Raw genomic sequence first — 26,545 nt, forward strand, 5'->3', positions numbered from 1 at the left:
AAGGAAATTGAGCCTGGGATTAAAGATGAGAGAACTAACTACTGATGAGCAGCCCTCTTTTTCTCTGGGAGCCTATGTTGTCCTTGTGCTCAAGGTGTGTGCAACTTGCGTGACTGGAAGTGAGGAATCCTAACAAATAAAAACAGTTTATAGTTTAAAAAGTACACTTTAAGAAATGAATAAACAGACTGATTTCGTCTGCTGATGCATGCAAATCCAGATTTTTCTCTCTCTAACACAGAGAACTAATTTGAACTGCTCATTGAGATGAGTGTATTTATAGAAACGTGCAGTTGAGGAACAGGCAATTTCTGGGGTTCTTTGCCTCCAGGTTCCCCCCCATTTGTTGTAAACTTGGGTAGTAAGTTTTTCAGGGCATGTTTTCTTTCCTCCACAGGCTTTTTTACAATGCTTCTTGCAGTGCAAGGGGCAGAACCAGACCTATGGCTGGTGGGGAGGGAGCGGCCAGCCTCTGAAGGCCTTGTCGATTGTTTTTGTCAGCTCCATGCAAGACTTCTAGACATTCCCTGCTGCAGAGCTGAAACTGAAACAAAAAAGGTGTCCTTATTCCTGTTTGCCCTTGGATTGTAAATTTACCAGGCTCCGGAAATTTTTTCTGAAGGACCTTCACATGTTTGAACAGGCTGCTCGTGGACTGTAGCCTACATATCTCACTTCTACAATTGGTAAAAATATGGCTAGATGGCCAGTAGGGGTGCTTGTTTTTGTCTAGTTTTAAACTAACTCTAAATATTCCCATATTTTCTTGCATACAAATAACACGGGCGCCTTGTTTTTGGAAGGCAGAATGTAGAGAAGTTTTTCCAGAGTCATGGCCAACTGCAGGGAGTGCCTGCTGCCTCGCTTAAACTGTCTCCTGCAATGTCACGCTTCCCGGGCGCTTTGTGTCCAGGGGACTTGCTGTGTCATACAAAATGAGGGTGAAGACCCTTGCTGCAATGAGACTGTTAGTTCTTTACTAGAAGTAGTTCTTCATATAACTTCCTGTAAATAAAGTGTTCTTGTTTCTGCATCACAAGCTTCATCAAGCTACTTCCAGCAGCAAATTTGCTCCTTCAGGCACAAGCTACAGTGCTTGGCCAATAGCCATGACTGTGAGAGGGTTGACACGGGACTCTGCCCCTTCAGCTTGCTGAGCCGGACAAGTGGCAGTCATCCTGGCAGCTGCATGGCAATGCATAGTGCTTCTTTTGCAGTGAAGAAAACACCTTGCCTGCTTAATACACACACCCCGTTTTTGGTGGGGCGGCTTTTGAGGGGAAAGGGTGCATGTTGTACGTGGAAAAATACAGTATTTTAGTCTTCATTTGCACAAGATAGTAAGATCTACTTCTTGATGAATCTTGAGATTAAATTGAATCCATGTGGCAGATATTTAATCGTCTTAATCTGAAAGTCTGTTTATTTTTCTTGAAAGTTATAGAAAAAATTCTAGTTTACCATTTTGAGTTCACCTTAAAATTTTGCTATCTAAACTTTTGTCTTATTAAACTTATGCTGGAGCTCTGTGTCTGCAAGCACAATAACATCAGTAGTTTCTCTTCCGCGTGCATTTAGGGTGGCATAAGATCCAGTGGTCAAAGATGGCATTATAATGAAGCCACACATGAAAGAGCAGGAAAGGTTGTACAGGTTCACAGAGTGTTTCTTTGTGATTCTTGAACGCTTATTTGTGCAAGCTCACACCGTATTAATGGAGGTTTTAATGCATAATAACATATAAATTCATAGTAATAATCCTGTGTATGATTACATAAAGTAGCTTAGAGTTTGGATGTATCTGGTGAACAAGTATCTTACCCTGCTGGCTGCTGATGCAAGCTTCCATTGTACTTGAAATAAAAACGAAAGTCCTTCTGATTGTAGAAAGGGCCTTTCAAACTGGAGACTATAAAGCAACGCCGTGTTGTCAAATGAGTAAACTTCATTTCTGAACAAAGTGCTTTAGAAGGACAGCTAGAAGTGTTTAAAAGCTTCAAGCTGGGTGTGGTGTCTTAGCTACACAAGGTGATGGAACTTAAGAGAGTAGCTCCACTTCATTTATTTCCTGATCTAACACAGTAGGCACTTCTCCTATTTAACACCGAGTCTCCACTCAGAATCTCTGCCCCTCTGGGTTTTATATAAAACCTATACATACTCGATTGGCATAAAATAGCAGAAACAAAAGGTCCATGCATACAGTGGTGATTAATTGTATGCAGTCACACTACATAGAAAAAACACAGTATTTATTCATTTTTTTGGTACACAGTGTTTTCAAATAACAGTAAAATACATCCCAATGTAACTCTGTGACCACAATGTTTGCCTGAAATTTGAGTTTGTTGCAGGTTTCCCCTAGCATACAGTTGGACTTTATGAAAAGTGCTAAAATTAGCCAGCCCTTCCCTGCTGATCTCATAATATTGGAATAGAGTCTTGTAACGTAAATGGTGTATTTTTAAACCTAGTATAAATCTTAACAAAGTGTACTCTGTTTAGTAATTGGACATGGTGCATTCAAAAAACAGCACCTTTATTTGCTTGTTGGATTTTCTGTAGATTTCTATCTGTCTGCAGGAAATGGGGTAAGGCAAAATCCAACATAGAGCATAAAGGGCTTTTAAAAGTAATGATATCATAAGCTGGCACTCAACTGCAAGGGGTTAGTGCTGGTAAATGAAATGCTGGAGATTTGCAGTGTCCTGTGATACTCCAAAATGTGCTGCTTATAGTGCTTTGCTCCTGTTGGAGTTTTTCATTCAGAATGTAAGGGAGGTATTCTACCTGCACTATTTGCAAGAATTGCAAAGTGTGGAATTTGCTCTTGGTCTTGAGACAAGCTTTTCTGTTTTGGGAAGCGTGTGATAAAAATGTGTAGCTCTCACCCCTAATTGTTGTTTGCCCTTTTCATGATCCAGCCATCTTTAGAAACTTGCATACAGGTTAATATAACTACCAGTCTTGGGACTCTTACCAGTGTCTTTAAAAAAATAAAATAAAATTAAAAGTGTAAAACTTGTGGCTCTTGTTGTTTTGCACTTGTGAATGAGGATTAAGTATTGGGGGATCATGGGAGTGTAGTATGGTGGCATTTCTACAGATGAACTCTAGTGTTTCTACCCTTTCAGTAGAATTTCTCATGCTGGGAGTGAGAATCACGTGGAGCTTCAGCCGTGGCTAGTGAAAACTCAAAAGCAAATGGAAGCTCTTCTCTAGAACCGCACGCATGCAAGCTGAGGGTTTTTTTGTCATTGCCTAAAGTGCAGTTTTCTCTTGTCCCCCGTTTTGAAGGACAATTTTGACTTGCAGAAATTGAGCTACCCTTGCAGCACCAGGATTACCTTATGGTAGTGTGTAGACCTAGGGGTATGGAAAAATGCTGCGGAGGACTAAGAAATCTCTCTTGTTGCTAAACCTGATGGTCCTATATTGGAGCACAGGTATAGCATACCTGTAGTTGTTCCATTTGCCTTGTCAGTGGTAAGATCCATCTTGAAGCAACCAATTAGTAGGATGCCAAAGTGCTGATCTCTGGCAGCCACGTCACACGTCACTGATGGTTGTGCGTGGCTTCAGAGCTGTGCATAATCTCTGCTGCTTTGGGAAGGATCTCATGGGTCCTGTTGAGAAGCATCACTCAAGCAGTGTCTTGAATCAGTACACTGTGTGTGAATCTTGTTTGATCAACAGGTTGAAAAAATAGTCAGCAATCTCTTCCATTCTTTATGACTTTCCATTGCTTATGCATTTGACTTGACCCAGGCCTCTAAATCTCATTCAGGTACCCACACCATTATGTTGTCCTTTTTATTATAATAAGAAAGTTGATCAAACTTAATCATTTTGGCACTAAAGCCTAGAGTTTGAAGGAAATGAATGGCTTGGGTTTGGCTCTGCTTGTTGAAAGGGATTTTTGAAAATCATTTTTCTGTTAGTACTTCATTAAGCAGACATCAATTAAGGAGAGCTTTCTAGGGAACTGATTTTCATTGGTAGGTTGGAGCACTCTTAAAGGATGAGCTGCTTGATGGCATCTTCTACCAAAGGTAACGTATAGTAACTTTGAAGTTACAGAACTCATGTGTTTGGGAAGCATAGTATGTAAACAGTACCTTAAAATAATGTAATTTTCTAGGGCATAAAAATGATTTCGAGCAGCCTTGTTAACACCTTATTTCTTCTTTCATAGGGCACAAAATTATGGATAATAATGGAATACTTGGGTGGAGGATCAGCTTTGGATCTTGTAAGTATTCCAATTTCATGCATCTTGTTGGCTTTTTCAAATTGAACTGAGACCTTTTTTTTTGTGAAAAGAAACAGTGACTTCCTAGGGTGTGGTTTCTGTTGCAAAAAGCAGTCTGTCTCTTGACGTGAAGAGTTTCAGAATAGAAAATGAAACTCCAGAGTGGTGGTTGAGTGCAGAGATGTATGTATGGAAAGGTAAATGTTTTATGTGATGGCTGCTCTGGCTTGACCTTCAAGTCCGATCTGTTCTCCTTCACGCCACCATTTGTTTTCATTTTGCTCGTTCCCCTTTGCATTCATGTTTCCTTTGAAATCTGGACCCTGGAGATATTTAAAGTTGCATTAGCACCACCGTTTGACACTCTTGAAACATGGATGTGCCTCATGGGCTGACTGTACCTTTTGCCCGGTGCTGAATGACTTCATGTTTGTTTTCACTGTCTTTGAAGCTTTTTGGAATGAAATCTGTGGTTCCTTGTTAAGAAAAAATATTCCTTCTTTACAGTAAGTTCTTTTTGAAATCGAGAGGTGTGTATGTGTATGCATATATATTTGTATTAGGAAAACATTATTCTTGCCATTTTTTTCAAAGCAGACTATTTATTAAACTTGTGTCCTTTGGGAGTGAGTCTCAGGAATGGTGTGTGCACCCACAGAGAACAGTTAATATTGACTGGTAAAACTGAATTGGATTTCCAGTTTCAGCAGTTTAAATTTTAAACACGCACGTCCCTTTTGCTGAAGATAAACATAGCATTCATGAAAGATCAGGCTGAGTACTGAAAGAGCATGATCCATGATGTGGCAGTGATGTGGTTTCCCCTTACCTCCAGTGCAGCTCCACCTCAGCTTTGAGCTTGAAAGACCCACCCTTTCCTGTAAGATAATACAGCTCAGTCTTTCTGCTTATGAGGTCATGGAATTCAAGTAGCAACTCTTTTTAGTGCTAAAGAGCATGATTTTTTGCTGTTCCTTTAAACTGCAAAGATTTGTGTGTCTGCTTAACTCCACAGTTATAAGAAAAAGGCATAGCAAGTGCTGGAACACTTGTCTGGGGCCTGAGAACGAAGCTTTTTTTTAAAAGGCAGAAAAAAAGAAATTGCAGTCTTCAACTGTAGTGGTTATATTTAAACAAACAAACCCCATCTTCTGGAAACGAGTCGAACATAAGCAGCGCAGTCTTTTGTAGAGTCTGTAAAAATCCTGAAACAGCTGATATTAATTTTCCCCAGCTCATTCTAATGGGTTAAGTTTGTTACCTCCATGAGGATGATTTCAAAGTTAGTGTTTTCATTGCTGAACATTTTAAATTATCTTCCATTTTCAAATTGTCATTTGCTTTTCTGCTGCTAGAATCTCCCCTTATTCCATATATGACCCTGTCCACAAAACAGCAGCATGATCTAAACACAAAAAGCAATTATAGACATGCTGTATTGGGGGGGGGGGTGTTAATTAGAGTAGTTCCAAGAACCACTCTAAAGCACCTGGAACGTCACATCTTATGCTGAAAAATGGTGGTGGGGGCACTAACTAAAGCTCGTCACATGAGCTTTAGTTAAAACACCCTATTGCCATTTTTCAGTGTGGGGACACTGATGCACATGACATCAGAGCACAGTAATTACCACACTCCAGCAGACTCGATTAAACGGGTTTACTCTGACAGCACGTTGGAGCAGCCTCACTGCATGTATATAGGTGCCCAAAGAACCTATTTATCATTTTGGGACAATGCAAAATTGATATACATCAAAACTGCATTTCTTCATATTAAACTGAGTGTTATAATTTACTTAAGATGGTTTGCAGTATTTTTGCTGTATTCTAGTACTACAGAAAACAGACCCCTCAGTAGAGGGCATATATCTTGTCCACATTTATGACATTTTAAATATTCCCCAAGTACTAGAGCAGCATTGAGTACATTAGTAATAAAATATAAATACACTAGTGATTCTTGTTAATTCTATTACAGAAACTTTTTTACCTATTAGGACGATAACTAAATCTTACCAAGTGACAAGGCAGGATTTAGGAGTAATATATGGAATGTTTTTTTAATTGTGATATGTTTCTCTCTGAAGCTGCGGGCTGGTCCATTTGATGAATTCCAAATAGCTACTATGCTAAAGGAAATATTGAAAGGTCTTGACTACTTGCACTCGGAGAAAAAAATTCACAGGGATATAAAAGGTGCATTAAACTTTTTTAATATGAATTTGTTAATGTTCTTAAGCAACAGGAATGGTGTGTTAAATTAAATGTTTCCACTTCCTCTTCCAGCTGCCAACGTCTTGTTATCAGAACAAGGAGATGTTAAACTAGCTGATTTTGGAGTTGCGGGGCAGCTAACAGATACGCAAATTAAGAGGAATACCTTTGTTGGCACACCATTTTGGATGGCTCCTGAAGTCATTCAGCAGTCAGCATATGATTCAAAAGTAAGTATTTCCATAAAGTTGTCCTCTTTCAACTGTAGCTGCAAAAAAAAATGTGCTTTGATTTCTGTTTGCCTGGGTTTTCCCCTGGTAAAGTACACTCTGAGCTACAGAACTTTAAACGATCTGGAAAATGTTGATGCCTTTTCGCTTTTTTTTATTTCTGCCTGCCATGCTTGTATAATTGTGTCTGTTTTTAGGTGGGCACTTAATTTTACATTTAGTGCAGCTATCATAGTAATCCATCCTTTTTGCAGGAATTTGCAGAGCACAGGCTGCGTGTGTTGTCTAGATGAATGGTGCTCAACCTGTGGTCTGTGGGTCAGATCCAGCCTGCAGAACCGTGTCATCTAGTTCCAGGGCCTCCCCACAGGTCCAGATATTTGGCGGTGGGGGAGAGTGGTAGCAGGATCCAGCACGGGACCAGTGGTAGTGTTAATTGTCACAGCTCCCAGTGGCAATTCATGCTGCTACCATTCCCTGCTGCCAAATTTCCATACATAGAGTGAGCCTTGCATGCTGGATCACACCAGCACGTGGGGCTGCTCTGCAGCTGGGCCCGGGGCACAGGATCAGACTGGTGTATGAGGCTAGACCAGCATGCCAGATCTAACCCTATGCTGGATCGGGCCCATGGACTGACCCTACATCACTCAACTGGCCAATGGGCCAGATAGGTTGAGCACCATAGATCTAGACGATAGACTTCTAATGTCTGTGGCTTTGTGGCCTATATTGCTGTCAGTGATGTTCTGGGAGATGTGTGTTTTCTGAGCAAACAGCCTTATATATTTTCTATAAGGGAATCCTCAGGCTTTGCATGATGGAGATTTCATACTTAGCTGAGTGAGAAAGTAACTTTAATCATAGTAGCAAAGTGCTGCGAGTTGTGTTGTCTTGGTCTGACTTGTATGTAGCATTAATTTTCACGTGGGCTGGTGGCAGTAAGCTCCACCGCAGCATATTGTCTAGTAAAGCCGTGATACTTAGTGAGGGGATGAGGAGGAGGAAGCAGTTCCTTCATCTTCAGTGATTTTTCAGACTTGAGTAGCAGCCGCTAGAAATGGGTTTGGGGGATAACTAAACCATTGGGAGTATAGCTGAACCTGGTCTCCTCCCCACAGACCCTTTTACCTCTGCACAAGTAAAAGCAGTAGGGGCAGTGCGTATTGAATCGGTGGCACCTAGGTATGGTGATGGACTTGGTGGCTGGATGCAGAGAAGTTGACTTTGAGGAGGTCCATGATGATAGCAGTGTTGGTATTAGTAATGCCTGTGAGGCATGAGTTTTTCTAAAAACAAAACTAGACCAAGAAATATGAAAGCCTCTGAGATCTTAGTGCTTTCTAAAGGAAAAGTCTTTTAATTGGACGCTATGGAAATCCCTTAGTTCTGGCTCGTTTTACTGGCCACTGCAATCTGGAGGTTTTCTCTGCCGGCCAGGCTTGAAATGCGTGGAGTTGTAGATTCATAGAGTAGGAAGGGACTTCAGTGGTCACCTGGTCCAGCCCCCTGGAAGAATGCTACTCCTAAAGTGGCATTTACTTCTAAATGGTCCTGTCCTTTTAATATCTCCTGGCCAGTGCTGGAGGTTCAGGAGAAGTCCAGATTGTGAGAACTATCACTACAACCACAATTGTCCCAGGGCACTTCTAAGCTTCTTTCAAAATGTTATGTTCCCAGACTGGCACAGATTAAAAAATTATCATCATCTTGGTTGCTGGATTGGCATAACTGGATTGGCAGGTGGCATAAATTAAATCAACTTCTTCTCCTTAATGAAAGAGACTTACTTTGCGAGTTCCCCACTTCTTAGAATATTCTGCATAATATCACAATCAACTACAATTTGAACACTACAAATTACGTTCATATGCAGATTAAAACCTCCAGCAAAGAATAACAAAAATGGTTTGGGGGTTGGGGCACATGACTAGTGAGGAGAGGCTGAGGGAACTGGACTGATTTAGTCTGGAGAAGACAAGACTGAGGAGGGATTTGATAGCAGCCTTCAGCTCCCTGCAGGGGGGCTGCAAAGAGGATGGAGCTGGGCTGGTCTCAGTGCGGGCAGATGACAGGACAAGGAGCAATGGGCTCAAGCTGCAGCAAGGGAAGTTGAGGTTGGATATTAGGAAACAACTTTCTCCCTAGGAGGGTGGTGAAGCCCTGGATCAGGTTACCCAGAGAGGTGGTGGAGTCTCCATCCTTGCAGATGTTTAAGACCCAGCTAGACAAAGCTTTGGCAGGGATGATGTAGTTGGGGCTGGTCCTGCTTGGAGCAGAGGGTTGGACTAGATGCGACTCCTGAGCTCCCTGCCACCCTCATTTCCTATGATTAATATATATTTAGTTGCACAGTTCTCATGAATCAAGAGAAAAGCTGGGAAGACCCACAATGCAGGGTGGCAAATGGGGAGGGGATTGTAACTAGTGCTGAGTGCATGTGTGCATGGCTGCACTTCTGGTTCTACCTGGGGGGAGTCTCCTGCTGGAGAAGGCTGCATCCTGTGACCGTAGGAGTGAGAAAAGTAACAGACTATTTGCATGTTCCCTATGGCACATTTTTGCCTCCTTCCCCTCTCCCACACGGTCTTACAACTTTTCACACTGTCTGTAAGCAATTTACAGTTTTGCTTTTCCCTGGTTACCCTCTGTGCACCACAGAGCAATTTCAGGCTTTTTTTCTTTACTTCTAGCCTGATTATCTTCACACAGCACTTCATAGCCTTGCAAGCAACTGTAACTCATGCTTTTGAAAAGGCATTGTGGTCTTCCATGTAGTGAGTTTGATCTTTATTTCTTTATATTTGAAAAGCCTAGGGATTCCCACTCTACCAAGTAAACCTCGTGTTCCTCTGATACTCTGCACTGGGGCTGTGCAACTTCCAAGCGTCCCCCTGCCAGGCGCAGCACTACGTGGGCCCAGACTCACCCTCCACTCCCCAGGCGGGAGCAGGAAGAGGCAGCCAGGGGAGGGAGCTGAGCCCAGCTCCCAGTTGCTGCTGTAGCTGGACCAATAGAGGGAGAAGCAACTGAGCAGGGGCTGCACTTAAACCGCTTACAGACCACATGTGGTTCATAGGCTGCAAGTTGGACAGTTATGCATGAAGGTGTAGCAGTGCAGGAGCCATTCATAACATTGTTCTCCTCTTGGTGATTAACTTTTTTGGTTTCATTGGTACTTGTGCAACGTATCACCAACTGTGAAAATTAATATTGTACTACAAAGGCAAAGTATCTGGAGCAGGGAAGGCTTTTAATCTAGCAATGGCTGTACGCAAAAGCGTGTAGAGCTGCCATCCTCTTTACAATGCTCACTGTTAGCCGTAGGATGTAGTCTTTCAGACTGATGCAGTGGTTACAGGTCTTGAATTGTCTGGTGTTTAAGACTTACCTAGAGTGGTAGGGCATCCTCCAAAGTTGGGTTTTTTTTGTCAAAATCAGCTAGGAACAGGATGAATTGGCGAATCATTTATCCCCTTCATCGTGGGTTTATGACAGACCCAGTACTGACTGTTGCGTTGTTGAGTGAGCCTCTGGGATGGGAACAGGCAGTTGAATAAGAGTCTGTTAATAATCAACATTAAGAGTATACAGTTCCCCATGATTAAAAAAAAATAAAAATTACATGAAATTAATTCTTCATAATATTATATTTTAAATTGTGATTAATTTAAATGCAAAAAAATTAAGTTAAAAGCTCCTAAAAATGTTATATGTATCCAGAAGCACAGGCAAGCATGTCTTTCGATGGATGCTTGTGTTGGGTTTCTTGGGAATTAGCGATGCTGGGAAAATTTTGTTAAGGATGTGTGTGTTTTGTTTGGGAAATGTGATCACTTTTGAATTCCTGTCTTTTGGGTTTATATGAATCAACTTAGTCCTGTATTATAATCTGCCTGGCAACTGACTCCCCAGCCCAGCCCAGCCCAGCCCAGCCCCTGGCTTCTTCACTTTTCATTCCATGCAGGAAGAGCGCACGCCAACTGCTGAAGCTTCCTTAGCCTGACGAAGGGTTTTTGAACCCGAAAGTTTGCTTAATAACTGTTCTCCAACCATTTGGGTTGGTCTAATAAAAGATATCAAATTCACCCAAGGAACCTTGTCCTCCTGTATTAACAGCATGTGAATGTCATTTATGCAGTACGATAATTGGATTTCAAGGACTCTTCGGTACCTCCACCTTTTCTCACTGCATACAAAAAGTATAACATGAACTCTCTTCTTGCCACAGGCTGACATTTGGTCGTTGGGCATCACTGCTATTGAACTAGCCAAAGGAGAGCCCCCCAACTCTGATATGCATCCAATGAGAGTTCTGTTTCTCATTCCCAAAAACAATCCCCCGACTCTATTAGGAGAATTCAGCAAGCCTTTCAAAGAATTTATCGATGCATGTCTGAATAAGGACCCAACATTTGTAAGTACATTTATCACTTCATGCTGACTACATTGTATTGTCCTGTTGAGCAGTTTAGCATGAGATTTTTCATGCTGCTTTAGTGCAAGTCAAAGTACTGCAAGACGCAGTTGACTTTCCTCCCACCTCTTCCTTTCCAAAAGTGTGGGAGTATCCAGTGAAGTAGTAATGGTTGTAAGGACAGCTTTCTAAAGCGTTGAAAGAGTTAGTCATACAGATAAGAGTAGGAATATGTTGAACAAGACTAACAAAACTGGGTTCTGGGTTACAAAGCACATTATCAGAGAGGTTTCTTCAGTCACCACTGTGTTTTTTATGGAAGACTGATATAGTTCATGTACTGTGTCTTGGTTGTAATGGCTCCTTGGAAGCTCTTGTTAGCATATAAATGTTCAATTCTGGGTTTAGCAGATGAGCTTTCGTAGTGGGTAATTATTTGACATCACAATGACTTTATGTAGGGTAAATTTAAATATCCAACTGTCTCTTACAGCGCCCTACAGCAAAAGAACTCCTGAAGCACAAATTCATTCTGAAAAATGCCAAGAAGACTTCATACCTGACAGAACTGATTGATAGATTTAAGAGGTGGAAGGCTGAAGGGCACAGTAGTGATGACACAGATTCTGATGGTTCTGATTCGTAAGTGCATTTTAGTAGTTCAGTAACTTTTAGAAAAGCTGTACTAATGTGCCAGTGTGCCACTTGCTCTTGTTCTTCACTGCCACTGCTCTCTAAGGACTGCATTTAGCTGCAGCCTTGCAGGGGATGTTTTTTCTTGAAATAGAGCCTATAAATACAACTTGTACAAGCTGTCTTACCTCTGTAGAAACTAAATTCAAACCCCACTCCAATGATCAGTATTTCATGGTCTCGGTCTAGCCCCTAGTGGACACTTCCTTTGCTACCAAAATGCCAACAATTTGGTACAGAAGTAGTGAAGGGCAGGAACAAGGCATGTGAAGAAGCTTGCTCAGCTGCCAGCAGTGTCCAGGGAAGATAAAGTCTGCAAGTCAAATTTTTTTGGCACATCAGGTCTCCGTGTGCACAGCCTAGTAAATGGGGATGGTGCTTTAGAACGAGCTCTTCCTTCTCCGCAGAGCTGGCTTTAAGTTGTAACTTGGCCTCTCATGTCCTAGCAACAAAATCTGGTAAACTGCACTTAACATGCCATAAACATGCCCTTTTTTCCTTTTTTAGCTCAGGTGACAATAGCCGTGCAGTTTAGTTAGCAAATTGAATGTGGTGGTTCACATCATGTGTGTTGATGATCGCTCTTACTGGAGATGGTATCCCTGTAATTTTCTTTAGGGAGTCAAGCAACAAAGAAAATCATTCCCATCCTGAGTGGAGTTTTACTACAGTTCGAAAGAAGCCAGATGCAAAGAAACTGCAGAATGGGACGGTACGTACCCTCTGAAATAATTCTTTACTAATACCCCTTTTGAAGCAATGTGATGATTAACAATTTTAACTCAAAATGAAGTCAGATGGGCTTTGGCTTCAGTATTTGAATTTGAATCTCTTATGAAAAAGATATATTTTTCTCCACAACACTTAAGCATGGTGCTCTGGGTCTCTGGCAGTTCCAGTCAGAGAGAAAAATGCTGTGTTTAATAATATAACGTAGCATGTTTTTACAGGTATCTTAATTATGAAAGGTATCTAAAATTCAGCAGGTATAGAAGTAAAATGAAGTGAATATAAGATGGCGTTGCTCAAACTTAAACATCTATTCCCACACCATGTAAAATGTGTGATGTATATTTTGTGATTTGTTTTGCAAGGGATCTGCCAAAATAAGGAAGGAAACACGTACGTGTAGTTCATATTTAATATATATGTTTTTGCTAATGTTTAGGATCAAGAACTTGTGAAAACCCTGAGTTGTTTATCTTTGATAATCACCCCTGTGTTTGCTGAGGTAAGTCTTCATTCAGCCTGCTTTTACATTTTCACACAATTGCTTGATACTTTTTTTTTTTAATCTGAAGTTGTGTTGATCTGCCACTCAGCTTAAACAGCAGGACACAAATAATGCTAGCCGAAGGAAAGCAATTGAAGAACTTGAGAAAAGCATCAATATGGCAGAAGCTGCATGTCCAGGGATCACAGATAAGATGGTGAAGAAACTTATGGAGAAATTTCAGAAGTAAGTTCCAGATTTATTTTAAAAGTGCACATCCAAATATTGTATGTTTAAAAGGAGGCTTCAACGTTAAGCTCTCAAACGTGAGGGAACAGGGGATTGACACCTCCCCATATGAGGTTAATTCTGTCACCAAGCATACAGAAAAGGGTATGTGGCCTGGTATGCTGTTTGCTCCATAAGCCCGTTCCTTTCCCTGAGTAGATGAAATCATCTGATCCATGGGGTACACCCAGGTAGAATGGGTTGAACCTTTTGTGTCGTGCACCATCTGAACACTGGTTATAGCGACCCAGGCTGGGGTGTTCCTTCCCCAGTCATCCTGCCTTAGCAGTTTGGGCAGCTTCCAGGTGTTCCCAGGGGAGACAGAAGCAGTTTGGGTCCAGTCTTAGGATGTTTGTGTTCCCTTGTTTGAGCTGGCTGCAGTCTTTCTTCACTGGGTAGGTACATAAGGAGCTCTGTCAGGATCCTGCATCTCTTGTAAATCATACAAACTGTTATAGGGTAAAAAGGGGACCCTTCTTTATGCTAGCAGTTTTTCCCCCATCACATTTTGAAAGGCTGCTCTAAATCCCAGAGGAGTTAGAGCAACTGAAATAAAGTTGCAGGAATCCCTAATGGGAAGTGTTAGGAAAAGCTGGTTACAATCTCTGTTGCCAAACTTCTTAAAGAAAAGAGAGAAAAATATCTGTAAATAACAGTACTAAGCTGCCAGAGTGTTCACAAATAAATGAAATGCCAGAAAGTTCAGTAGTTTTAACCTGTGTATAAGCATTGACATTAGTAACTGTATACAGGTACTCCTCACTTAACGTCGTCCCGGTTAACGTTTCACTCTTACTCGTTTTAAAGTCGTGCAGTGTTTGGTTATAACCTTGTTTGGCTGCCGCCTGCTAGTAGGTAGCTATTGTGACGTAATTGGATTTGCTTAACATCGTTTCACTGAGTCGCATTTTTCAAGAACATAACTACGACGTTAAGTGAGGAGTAGCTGTAGCAGATAAAGATGCTCTTCCATTCTTCCTAAAAGCATGTAAAAGTGACATTTGTTAGAAATGATTTTGCATTTCGGACTGAGTAAGTACACACGCTCGTCACATCCCAGCCTAAAGTGGAATAGTGGAAATTACTTTTGTCCCTGTAGCCGGTTGCATGTGATCTGTCAGGTGAAGGTTTTGTGAGATGCAATGCATGAAGTGTCCAGTCATGCTGATTCATTGCCTTTTTATTTACCAAATTCTGAATCTGCCATCAGTGCTTTGTATGTCTCCATATACATCTACTTTGGTAGAGATCAGTGCCCCAACTTATGCTCCATATCCCCCAGGGATGGTAAAAAAAATAAATGGATGCCACCTCAAATTAATTCCTCTTCAGAAAACTCTTACTTATGAGTCTCGTGTTACTGAAACCAAAATATACTGGTAAAATCAGTATTCATTTTTGTTTACTTGGCAATTTTAATGTGACCATTGCTCTATTTAGTTTCTTACTGAAAAGGAGTAATTTTTTTTTATAAGTAAAAGCAGAATAAACTTTACCTGCTTTTTAAAAAATAAAAAAAGGAATAAAATAGCCATGTTATTTAAAGGATATGCTGTCAAGAACACCCTGAGGGCTTTTTGTATTCCTGCCAAGGTAACCAGCTTAGACTGACTTTTTTGACAGAAGATGGCAGACACTTTGAAAAAGCAATTGTGTAATCACTATACACGCTGAAGTCCAGTGTCATTCACATGCTGCATACCAAAGCATTAACACGATTCCTACTTGCACGGTTTCATTTATAGGTTGTCTGTTAATGACTCCTCCTAAGAAACTTCCCATAAAATGACTGCTGTTTCATATGGACCCAGTGAAACCCACCAAAACTACTTCAAGCTTGGCAGTGCTTAGCTCTTGACTCCTTGTGCCTTTTGGATCTTTGCAACATATTGATGATGATCAAGGATATGGAAGAACCTACTCAACTATTTTGTGATGGTGTACATGGTTTTATATTTTCAGGAAATTATTTTGTAAAGAACAACTTTTAATATTGTAGTTTCACTTGTTTAATCTGATAAATGTTGAGGTGCAGTTTTGCTGTTAGATATAACCATTACTTTAGTTGATAGGAAGTGCAAGTACAGTATGGTTTTTATGCTATTTTTGTTACTGTACACAGATGGGAACGTACAGGTCTTTTGTATTCATATGTTAAACTTTTGTAAATCACTAACAAGCTTCAGAAATAGTTTTTTCACAAGCGTATTCAAAACATAACGTAGCGGCTAGGCTGTTGCTGTAGCTCCTGCTTCAACCACCATAGTTTTATCATGCCCTGAAAATGAAGCCTGCGACAGTATCTTCTATACTTCTGAATTGGTACAGTATTTTAGGCAGCTCTATGATTATACACATTTGAGAGCAATATGTCAATAGTTTGCAGGTGATATGTAGCAACAGGTGTATCCTGATGTACAGTATATGTATTACCTTTTAGAACAGGTTTTGAAGTAGTAATTAAATCTTATTCATCATGGTAGGAAATTTTAAAGCAATACAGTTGAGGGGGTGGGGGCTTTTGGCAATAATGGACAAAAACTGAAGTCCAAATTACTTTCAAGTTCTTTTCTTTGAGTACAACGCATCGCATGGCTGGGTGGGAGAGAGCCGGAGGGGAGCTGAGCATCACGTGATAAATACCTCACAAGCAGGTATAAGTATAACACCAGCGTTTTGTGTGGTGGTGTTGTTTTCCTGTAAAATATTTATACACTTTGGTTCTTAAAGTACATTAAAGACAGTACGTTGGCATAATTTGTTTATAATTTGTTTTCTGAAAGTGTATTTTAAATATGTATTTACAAGTTAATATGCAAATAACTGAGTTATAGATATTCTTTCACAAAGGTAGTACTGTCCAGTACGGAGTGATTTTTTTTTTTTTTTCATAAATAGTAGGTAAGACTATAAAATTGCTTTCAACTCTATGGTACTGCTAGATGGGGTAATAGCCTTCTCTTTTTTTTTTTCCTTTTCAACCCAGTATGTATATTATGCTGAAGTTTTGAACTGGGATTGTTTTTCAGTACTTAGCTGTGGAACTGTGGGGTGTAAATTTATTTTTGATAAAGGCTGGATGTGTTTATTTTGTTTTTGCACAAAAGTCATTTTAAAGAATCTGAAATATATCTGCCAAATATTGAAAAAGTAATGGTGTGCAAGTGCAAGCAAATACTGCATTTTCGAGTCAAAAGTTGCCATTACATCCTTTTGTATAAAAGGACACTTGTAAGAGATGGTGGTTAGATATGCCAAGGACAATTATTTTCAATGGTGCCTACACTGTAAAAATTACTTTTAACTCCTTGTTTTAATTTTAAAGAAATGTTTCTGTTGAAAACATTCATCTGCTCTATAACTGAAACTCAATTAGAATTTATATCTGAGAAAAAGTCTGGAAATAGTTTTTGAAAACAATAATGTTATGGATTAAATAAATATTTTTATAAATGTAAAAGCAGCAAAAGTTGTAAATACAGTTGATCTGAAGCTTTACAAAATAACTGCATCACAGAAACAAATTGTAGTGCTCCTATAGCTTATGTAGTTGTTAGTCCTGTAAATCTGTTGATAGATTAAGCTTATTTCATTGGTTTTTTGGGGGGGGAGGGGTTAAATGGTTTAAAAATAAATATTTAAGTTCTGTAAAATTCATGAAACTGCTTTGTTGTGCATTTTATTTTGGATTTAAGTAATGTGCATAAATATTGACCTACCCTTTTCCAGCTTAGTTTGCTACTTAAACAAAACTTCTCCTTCTGCGGGGACGCACGTATAGCTTGGGGAAGTGTTTCCCCTCTGCTGTCCTTGTCCAAAGGACGCCTGCCGGCCTTATCCAGCGTGGAACGCAAGCTATGTGGAGCAGCTCCAGGGTTCGGTTGATCTCCTGCCGAAAGAGCAGTCTCTTAGTCCTCCAGCATGCAGTCATACAGCACCGGTGACCATTGTAGCCATGTCAGTGTGTCCCAGCGGTGTTGTGAACTCCTAGTTCAGATTCACGATAGAGAAAGCACCGTGCCACAGTCGACTCTTACCTTGTGCAATCTCATCGCCAAAAGCCTCGCTTCAAACGCCGACAGGTTTCTTTCTCAGAATTAAAATCCTTGTGTCTTGAATTCCATGTCACTTCCTCTCAATGAAGTGCTTTTTTTACGGGGCCAATGGAAAAACGACACAAACGACTTGAATTTTGTAACTGGGGGCTACGTCTTCTTGAAGCACGGGGCTTTAATCTATGCAACTGCGAGCGAATCCTTTGGGTGGCCAGAGCAGGGAGTGCACAGTTGGGGAAACAGAAATCTATTCCTGCCTCAGCCTGCCCCGTATTTGCTGTGTGACCTGAACCAAGTCACTTGAACTCCTGTGCCTCCTTTTTCCTTGGGAAATGGGTATGATGCTTGCCTACCTCACGGGGATGTTGTGGGGCTAGATGTATTCTTGTTTATAAAAACCTTGTTACTATCTAGTGCTGACCTAAAGAACACAGCTGTACTGTATTGCAGGTGGGATTTGCTCTGCTGAAGCACTATGCGTCATATAAGAATCTATTTTACTTCTTACTATGAATGGATACCCTCATTACAGTTTTGTGAATCATTGTTCCCCCCCCTGCCATGCATTAGGTATTGACAAACCATAATTTAATCAGCAGTATTAAGTAGCTGACTGAAGAATATATCACAGCATTCATGCAGGGACCATCTTCTAGCTTCTCCCCCAGCTGTGCGTTGAGGAAAATTGACATTTTTAGTCATTTAGGAAAATAATATGAAATGCGGGTTAGAAACATATGTGTTTGTTCCTGGGTATCAGACTCCTCTGTCATTGTAATCGCTGTTCCTGAAACCTCTTAATTCTCCTTGTCTCCAATTTTTTCCTCCAACAAGGTTCTGTACAGTGTACACGTACTAAGAGTAAAAAACTGTTCTTACGTTCAAGTGAATGCTTAGTGACTAGAAAGTACATAGATTCTTGATGTGTTTGCACAAAGTTTAGCCATTGTTAAAGGCCTGGCTTTATCACGCTGTTACATGATTTAACACTGGAATAAAATTGTTTTCCTCTTTGCAAAACTACTCTTAGTATGTATGTTGGCTTGCCGATTTCATAAACGAGGTTTAATTTTAAAATATGGAAGCATATTATGTGCACTGTAGAGCATTTGAATTGATGACTGAACCCCCAAACACCCTTAAACCTTACTGCAGTGCTGTGTAAAAGTTGTATCTTGTGACTTCCCCATAGTCATGTAGGGGTCTGAACTAAAGGTCTGTTGGGTCTTTTGCTGCTAATCTTGGGATTTTAAATACTTCTGTTAAGCAGGGGGTATATTTGGTAACCTCAGTTAAACCAATCTGTTTCCCTCTGAAGCAGCCTGTCTCCATGCATCCTACTTTATTTTGCACAGGCTCCTTGATAACAAAATAGGTCAGTGTGTCCTTGTTCCCCCTCGCTCAACGTTGGTTCTGTGGATAGCAGCTGTCGAGGTCACCAGCCCTTCTCTTGCGTTTAAGTGCTGGGCATCCTGCCTGCATTACGGACGAGAGGCCAGATGATCCTGGCTCCTGAGGGATGGAGGGGATCAGAAGCCTGCAGACTGTGCCCAGTTGGCAGGGCAGGAGTGGGGATCAATCCTGTGCTCCTAGGGGGGAGAGCAGGATCAATTGAAACACGTTCTAGGTGGGTTTTCAGCTTCTTTTTTTTCCCTTTTTTGTAGTGCTGGGGGATGACAAGGCCTCATCACCGTCCCGTTCCTGGTGCCTTTTCTCATGCACTTGGAGTGGTTCAGGGTGTTGTAAACCACTGCTCCTTCATCCTATGCACTCCTCGGTGCTCCAGCAAGCAGTGGGGAGGCTAACGGGCAGTGAGACCCAGGTCACAAGTCCTCATGGCATTCCCCAATTTTGGGAATGAAACCCTTCCCATCGCACCTCTTTAAGTAAGATCTCTCACCTTTCTGCCTCTGCCTCTTTGTGCTGCCAGGTCCTATTCTGTCTGCTAGGGACAGAGATGTGTTTGCAGCACTTGCTGCCCATTTCCCTGGGTGTGCCCGGTGCCCAAGACGCACCCGCCCTTCGCAGAACAATGAGCAGGAAGCTGCAACGCCCGGGCATTTGCCGTGCCGGTTCCAGCGAGGCTGGTTCGGCTCCACTGGCCGGAAAATGAAAACCAAAAAAGCAGTGAAGAGGGTGGCCTTTCTGTGATGCATTTATTGTCCAGCTTCTCGAGCAGTAGCACAAAGAACAGAGCGCCACAAATACCCAGGGAAGGTGCTACCCAGTTAGCCAGGTTGTCCCTCTCTGAATTGAGGGCGCTCCCAGCAACCCCTAGGAGGGTGGCCTGGCTCTCCTTCCCTAAACCGAAGTGGTCCCAGATGCTTACTGTTACAGCCCAGTCCAACAGGCGTGTGTGTGTGTGTGTGTGTGCACACACAGTGTGTACAGAATCCAGCAGCTTGAGGCCCCTCTCGGTTTGGTTCTGCAGCCCCTTCCCCCCTCCCTCCAAAAGGTGTCACTTGGTTTTGGGGACAATATTTGTACAATGACTTAAGAGCTCTTTCCTTTGTGCGTGTTCCCTCGTCCCTCCACCTGTGCCTGCCCAGTGTTGGCGCTGCTCAGACGCTTGAGAACTTGTGTTTTTATGTCAACTAAACAGCAACCTGCTCTGCACAGCTGTTTGCATACATGCTGCTTCCTCCTCTCTCAACCTGTGGCAGTGCATCCCGTCTGATCCAGGAAAACAGGGAAGGAAGCATGGGCGTGCAGCTGGGTACAGCCACCTTTCCTACTCCCGTAAGTCGCATGACTATGGAGCAAAGAGCCTCTTTTCTTTCAAGGCATTTTGGAGGGTAGCACTGCTTGTGCACTAGGGTCTGAGACGCCAGCCTTGTTGTCTGCTGTAGCCGGAGCTGGGCAGCAAGTCCTCACCTGAAGTGCCTTGACCACGGGACGTGCAAGCAGCAGTCTCCAAAATGCACCTATGGGACATGGTCCGCAGTGGGTGTTTACTCCCCCCTGTGCCCTCACATAAACACCCGGAGGGTGCGAGGCAATGCAAATCCATGGCCTTGGGTTTATGTGCAGCTGCCCCTGCCTGCTTATGATGCTGGGAATGCCCCCGTCCGCCCCCCGCTGTGCTTGGGCCCTCGGCTCCCTTCCAGGCCCTCTTCCTTCAGAGGGGACTTGACCCTGCATCTCCCCACCCTCCTGGCAAGGGGCAGAAGCAGAGCCCTTCCTGCTGCTCCGCACAGCCCCGGGGCCACCAGGAAGCTGAGACCAAGCCCGAGTGCATGTGGCTCGTGGCGGTGGCTGCTACCCTAGAAGCAAAGGGGTCTGGATAATGCCTTGCCGAGGGTGCAGTGCTGAGGAGCAGGAGGTAGGGTACAGGACTGAAGGTGGGGTGGGATGGGGGTGCTGCTGTTCTCTTCCTTCCAGCAAGGCCAGGAGGCTCCCGTTTGGTGGAAGGCAGAGGGCTGGGGCCGACGGAGCTGGGATTCAGCTCCTCTTGGAACTGGAGCCAGCAGAGCGATGCCAAGGTGGGAATTGCTCGAGGACCAGGCAGCGGGCAGGTTTGCGGGGGATGCAGGGTAGTACTAGGGCTTTAACCCAGACACTTGTGCAGCCCCACGCACCTCTGCCTTTCTTGGGGACGAGCTCTTTCTCGACGCGTCCCCCTCTGAACGCAAGCTTCTGCCGCTCTCGTCAGTGCCATCATCTCTCAGCTCCTGGAGCCGAAGGAAACTATCACACCTGCGCCTCTCGATGCTTTCCACCATGACCAGCACTGGGACGGGCATGGGGAGCTCCACCATGCAGGCTCCCTGCAGCTAGTCCGTGACCGGGGCACGAGGGGGAGACACGAGGAGTGGGTGCTCTGCGTGGCCCTCGGTACCACATCCTCTACAGCTACTTGCACTTGCACAACACCAACAACCCACCAGCCCCTGCCCTGTGCTCCACCTGCCCCTTAGGTGTAATAACTGGATGTGCCAGGTGCCGTCCTGCTCTCGGCACCGCCCGTGGCCGCGGCCACTTCCTCGTCCTCCTCATCCAGCTGGAGGCTGCCAGAGGACAGTCGCACGCGGGCCAGGGGCGATCGCGTCACCCGCCCGTACAGCACCCCGTAGTCGGTGGCCAGCAGGTCCGGGTCGGAGTCGCTGGACTCGGTGCCGCTGCCCACGTACTGCTCTGCCGGGGGTGGCGGGGCCAGCACGTACCGCGGCACCGTGGCCTTGCGGCTGGTGAGCGCGGGGCAGGGGCCTAGCGGCCGAAACTCTGAGCCGTAGGGGAAGCGGAGGGTTTTCATGTCCGACTGGCTCCACGACCGCTTGGGCGACTGCTCCTGGATGCCGTAGTCGGTGCCGCCCAGGGCACCACGCTCCTCCTCCTCCTCGGGGCTAATGCTGCTGCCACTTGGTTGGGCCAGCGGGTCCAGCATAGGCTCCCACATCCTGGCCAGGCTCGGGCTTCGCTTGGACGGCCTTGCGGACGTCTTCGTGGCCTCTTCGGTGGCAGCCGGCATGGGGCTGTGTCGCGGCAGCGCTGGAGGCCTGTCCACGTAGAAGAAGACCTGCGGGGCCACGGGCTCCGGGGCCGCATAGGGCACGTCGGTGTAGGTTAGCGGGCGGGCGGCTGCCTCACGCATGTTGCCCACGGACGTGCTCTTGCCGTGGCTGGGCTGGAAGGAGGTGAGGGGGCCCCTCGGGCCCAAGGCCTCGGCAAGCTCCCAGTCGCGCTCGCGCTCCAGCTCGGCGTAGACCCAGGGGAAGGCCGTGCTGCTGCAGGAGTGGGGCAGCCGCGCAGGGTCGGCCTCGGGCTGGGAGCGCTCCAGCTCGGCCGCGAAGGTCACCTCCACCGCCGAGTTGCGGCGCCGGCTGTCCAGCGTGGGCGCCGAGGCGTGTGCCCCGTTGGCCGCCCGGTAGCAGCCCCGGCTGCTGCCATAGGCCAGGCGCAGGTCCTCCGCCTGGGGAGACAGGCAGGCACGTGTCCTCAGCCCCTGAGCCCCCACCTCCTATCAGCCAAACACGTGTGTGTGTGTGTGTGCATACACACACACACACACACAGAACTCCACATGCATTCACGGGCTTTCTCGAATGTGCACATGTACAAAGAGCACTCTTGCCCACATGCACATACACACAGAGATAGCGCACGTGCTCTTTCTCACCTATACACTCACACGCACCTGCATACATACATACATGGAGCTTGCTCACTTGCTTTTTCTCACATATGCACATGTACAAACGCACTGAGTTCTCATGCGCAGAGTGCTCATGCACACTCACGCTCTGTCTCAAACATATACATGTGCACAAATGCAAATGTATGTACAATACCTGTCCCATCCCCCCCCCCAGGTAGCTCAACCAGTGGGCAGCTGCCTTGGTGCAGAGCCTCGCTGTGAGGGTGCAGCAAGCGGGGGGGGGGCGGGTCTCAGGGGCAGGGCTGCCTTTCTCCCTGGGGATCTGACCACCTCGCTTGCCCTAGAGGCCCACAATATGCATGCGTGTGTGCAACGTGCATGTGAGAGCAAGTGCCATCCATGTGCAAGCGAGATCCATGTATGTGTGTGTGCATGCACATGCATGAGTATGAACAAGTTCTGTGCATGCATGTGTGAGAAAGAGAGCTCCATGTGTGACAGTTCTGTGCATGTGTGCAAGAGGTAGAGCTCCATGCGCACGTCTGTGTACATGCATGGTGTGTGTGTGTGTGTGTGTGTGTACAAAAGCTCTGCATGTGTGCGCGCGTACATGCAAGAGCTCTGTATATGTGCATGAGCCCTGTGTGTTTGTGTGCATGTATGTGTGCATACATGTGCATGTGGGAGCTCTGTGTGTGCACTTGTACATGTGCACTAGCTCTGTGCATATATGTGTGTGTGCATGCACAAGAGCTCTGTGTGTGTGTGAGAGAGAGAGAGAGAGAGCTGTCTGGGAGACGGAGCTCCATATGCACGTGTACTTATGTATGTGTGTGTGTGCATACGCATGGGTGTGTGTGTGTGTGTGTGTGTGTGTGTGTGTGTGTGTGTGTGAGAGAGAGAGCTCTCGTATTCATCTGTCTGTGTGTGTTCACACACACATGCACAGGAGAGAGCTCCGTGCGGGTGTGAGGGTTTGGAGTGTGCAGGTGCAGGGGGGCCTCCTTTCCCTCTGACAAAGCAAGGAGTGGGTGCATGTGTGCCCCACGTGGGTGACATCTGTGTGTCACCAAGGATGCCGTTCCCTGTGGGGCACCCGGGGCAGGGAGGGGGTGTGAGGCCAGGCAGCAGGGAGGTGGGGGCTACCGCACTGCACAGCATCACCCATGGCTGCTCTGGGTCCAATCCTGCTGCCCCTCAGAGCAGCCTGGGGGCTGCCCTGCATTACGGGTGTCGGTCATCTCCATTGCGAGGCTGGCGGGGAAGCATCCAGGACTGGCTGGCAGCAAGGGGCTGCGACGGCACAGGCTGGACTCGGTGCCCCCCCAGGCTCCCATGTTCACACGGGCTGTGCAGAGCAGGCTGGGGGGACGTCCTACCTGCTTGGAGACGTCGGTGAGGAGGTCCGGCGAGGAGCGGCACTGCCTCTCGCTGTAGCGGGCGGCGCAGTGCTTCCTGCAGAGCCGAGAGGCACGCGTCAGGCACACGGGCACCCCACCGCCCCTGCCCTGCTGCCCTGACCACCCCGCCCCCAGTACCTCTCAAAGGGCAGGCTCCGTAGTTTCCCTTTGCTCCCGTTCTCCAGCAGCTGCCGCTGGGTTCTGCCGCTGCCAGAGAAAGCACGTGTGAGCAAACCCTGCAGGCCCTGGCGCAGCGATAACCTCAGGTCACGGGCCAGCTGGCCAAGGCAGGAGCCGACGGAGGCAGAGTTTGGCCTCTGCAGTGGCAGGGGGCGAGATCCACACCAGCGCATGCCCCAGTTTGGATGCCCTGCTCCACCCAACCTTTAAAAACAGCTGCCTGGCAAAGCCAGTGGCCTTTCAAGTCCAGCAGCACTGAGGGAGTTGCCTTCAGGGCTCGCTATCGTCTCCCTGATTCCTGCTAAACTCTTCACTCCGCGGGCGTTAATGACCGCCCCCTCTTCTTTGTAATGGTCTCGATGTGCCCCGCATCCCGCTGGCCTTTGCTCTGCCCTTCCGCTGTCTGTTGGCTCCTCCTGGTCACACTGCTCCTATTTCACAGCCCTGCAGGCTGTTTTTAACCCATGCCAATGACGTCCCAGCGGTTTTTGCTGCAATCCTAACCTGCCACCTGCCACCCTAGGCCCTTGGCCTGTTAGTAAAGCTTTTAGTTTCTTCTTATTCAGAGAAAAAAATGTGTGTTGTGTTACATAGGGTGACGCACCTCACCAGCTGCACCCCCGTCCCCCAGCACCTTTGCAAAATCCTAGGTCCGCCCCTGGAGATGGGTTATGGCCCCATGAGAAGGTCAAGGTGGGTCTCATTGGCTTCCTCCCACAGGTGCACGCCCCTCGCGCGTCGTCTGCTCTCAAGGGTGCCCCAGAGCTCGCGGGACCCAGCCGCGGCAGTCACCTGTAGCGGAAGCTGGAGCCCTTGCTGCACAGCAGCGCCTTGGGCTTGGACTTGGGCTCCTCGGAGAGCCGGAAGAAGGCATGGTACTCGACGCACGTCTTCCAGAAGGCCTTGCAGGCGTCCCGGCTGGCCATGCTGAACTCCAGCGTGTCCTTGCACAGTGCCTGCAGGGAACACACGTGTGACACAGGGGGCAGCGCATGGCAAGTGGCTGGAAACCACTGAGTGGCACCTGCCCCGATGTGTCCAGGCCGGCCCTGGCTGGCACCGGGGGGTAGCCAGGGCTGCACAGCGTGGCAGGATGGGCTCATCCAAGCTCCCACACCTCAGAGCATCCTGAGGCAGGGAGAGGAGACCTCACCCCGCAGCTGAGGACCCCGGGGGCAGCATGGCATGACCACTGTGGCAGAGCCCACGGAGGCCCAGCCCCGCAGCGCCCTGCTACTCACGGAGACGTTGGCATGCAGCTTGATGAGGAAATGCTTCCGCTTGAAGCTCAGCTTCCGGATTTTGGCCCAGTTGAAGGTGTTGATCTTGGTGTTGCCCTGCAATGGCAGAGCCCCAGTTACCTGGGCTCCAAGGGCCCCAGCACCCTCCCAGCAGGCTCTGCATGCCCTTGCTGGCATCAGGCTGGTTCCCAGCTGGGTATTTGCACCCCTCCAGCGCCCGTGAGGGAGGCAGGTGGGGCAGGGACAAGCAGGGGGCAAACGCTGGGTCTGCTGAGTGCTCAGGACCTGACCAAGGACCACTTCACTGATGCAAAGACCACTCCCCGCCCTTCATTAATTGCAGTGGGCTCTGCCCCAAGCCCCTGGGTGCAGGATCAGGCCTTGGCAATGTCAGGATGCTCTTGTTCCAGCCAGCTGGGCAAGTGACTTAATGCTCAGGTCCCACCTGCAGTATGCATGCCTTTACTGAAGACCATAAGCACTGCCATGCACTGGCTCAGTCTCCTGTGTCACAGCGCGGCAGAGCGCGGATGCTGAAAGGGAGAATAAACTGACCCAACTGGCGTGCTCTTCGCCATTAGGTGTTTTGTAAACCCTCCTCACGTCCCTGCTCATGCTTCTCCTTCCTGAACAGACCAGGCCTGGCCTCCTTAGTGTCTCCACATAGGGAAGCCCCTCCATCCCCCTCGTCTTCGCCCCTCTTGCCCGTCTCTGGAGCATCGCTATGTCCCCCGCTGCATCTGCACCCAGAACTGTGCACAAAACTGGCCTGTGCGCTTCCACACGTGGATGGCACAGAGTCGTTTGTATGCCAATAAGGAGCACGTGCCTTCACTTAGGCTCTGACTAAGCAGTGCTAATTAGTAACAGGGCGCCAATAATGATGGTGTGTCATTGGGTGCAAGACACCTCACAGTCCTGGGGCTGGACCACGCAGCGACCGCAGGAGCCTGTAGTTACGCTGCAAATACATCCTGATTATAGCATGGCAAAGCTGCCTGGGCACGAGGTGGCTATTTCTGCTGGAAGATTACACGGTGCGTGTGAGCGGAGCAGCCCCATGACACGCCAGCCTGACAGAGTGACACCAGTGTTTACAAGGGACAAACACAGCTCCCGAAGTGGCGACAACCCACAGCCGCAGGCTGCTGCGGCTGGAGAGGCAGAGGCTGGCATGTCAGGCTGGCACGCGGGTGGGTGGCGTGTAGGGCAGTGGCAGCAGGCCAGCAGCAAGCAGGCGTGTGGAGCAGGGAGCCTGGCAGCCA

At 46.3% G+C, this 26,545-nt stretch overlaps 2 protein-coding genes across 5 annotated transcripts in view; one reads left to right on the top strand and one right to left on the bottom strand.

The window, feature by feature from the left end:
• The window catches only part of STK26 (serine/threonine kinase 26), a 45,705-nt gene extending 27,321 nt beyond the window's left edge, over window positions 1-18,384 (top strand). Inside the window, exons 3-11 of one of the 2 annotated variants that reach the window (XM_006024450.2) lie at window positions 4,196-4,252; window positions 6,342-6,450; window positions 6,541-6,698; window positions 10,930-11,115; window positions 11,609-11,757; window positions 12,427-12,520; window positions 12,977-13,039; window positions 13,131-13,267; window positions 15,055-18,384. In XM_006024450.2, the coding sequence (XP_006024512.1) occupies window positions 4,196-4,252; window positions 6,342-6,450; window positions 6,541-6,698; window positions 10,930-11,115; window positions 11,609-11,757; window positions 12,427-12,520; window positions 12,977-13,039; window positions 13,131-13,267; window positions 15,055-15,079 (978 nt within the window). In that variant the 3' untranslated portion in view covers window positions 15,080-18,384. Of the gene's footprint in view, window positions 1-4,195; window positions 4,253-6,341; window positions 6,451-6,540; window positions 6,699-10,929; window positions 11,116-11,608; window positions 11,758-12,426; window positions 12,521-12,976; window positions 13,040-13,130; window positions 13,272-15,054 lie in introns of those variants that run through there. The other variant, XM_006024451.2, reaches the window with a different exon arrangement.
• Window positions 18,385-19,504: 1,120 nt separating this feature from the next.
• FRMD7 (FERM domain containing 7) overlaps window positions 19,505-26,545 on the bottom strand; it is a 31,499-nt gene continuing 24,458 nt past the window's right edge. For all 3 annotated transcript variants that reach the window (XM_025205066.1, XM_025205065.1, XM_025205064.1), the window contains exons 8-12: window positions 25,281-25,376; window positions 24,832-24,995; window positions 23,998-24,066; window positions 23,839-23,914; window positions 19,505-22,273 (exon numbers count right to left, since the gene is read on the bottom strand). In XM_025205066.1, coding sequence (XP_025060851.1) covers window positions 21,278-22,273; window positions 23,839-23,914; window positions 23,998-24,066; window positions 24,832-24,995; window positions 25,281-25,376 — 1,401 coding nt within the window. In that variant the 3' untranslated portion in view covers window positions 19,505-21,277. The remainder of the gene's footprint in view (window positions 22,274-23,838; window positions 23,915-23,997; window positions 24,067-24,831; window positions 24,996-25,280; window positions 25,377-26,545) is intronic.

The sequence above is a fragment of the Alligator sinensis genome, unplaced genomic scaffold, assembly GCF_000455745.1.
Source record: "Alligator sinensis unplaced genomic scaffold, ASM45574v1 scaffold1059_1, whole genome shotgun sequence".
In the NCBI taxonomy this organism is placed as follows: domain Eukaryota; kingdom Metazoa; phylum Chordata; order Crocodylia; family Alligatoridae; genus Alligator; species Alligator sinensis.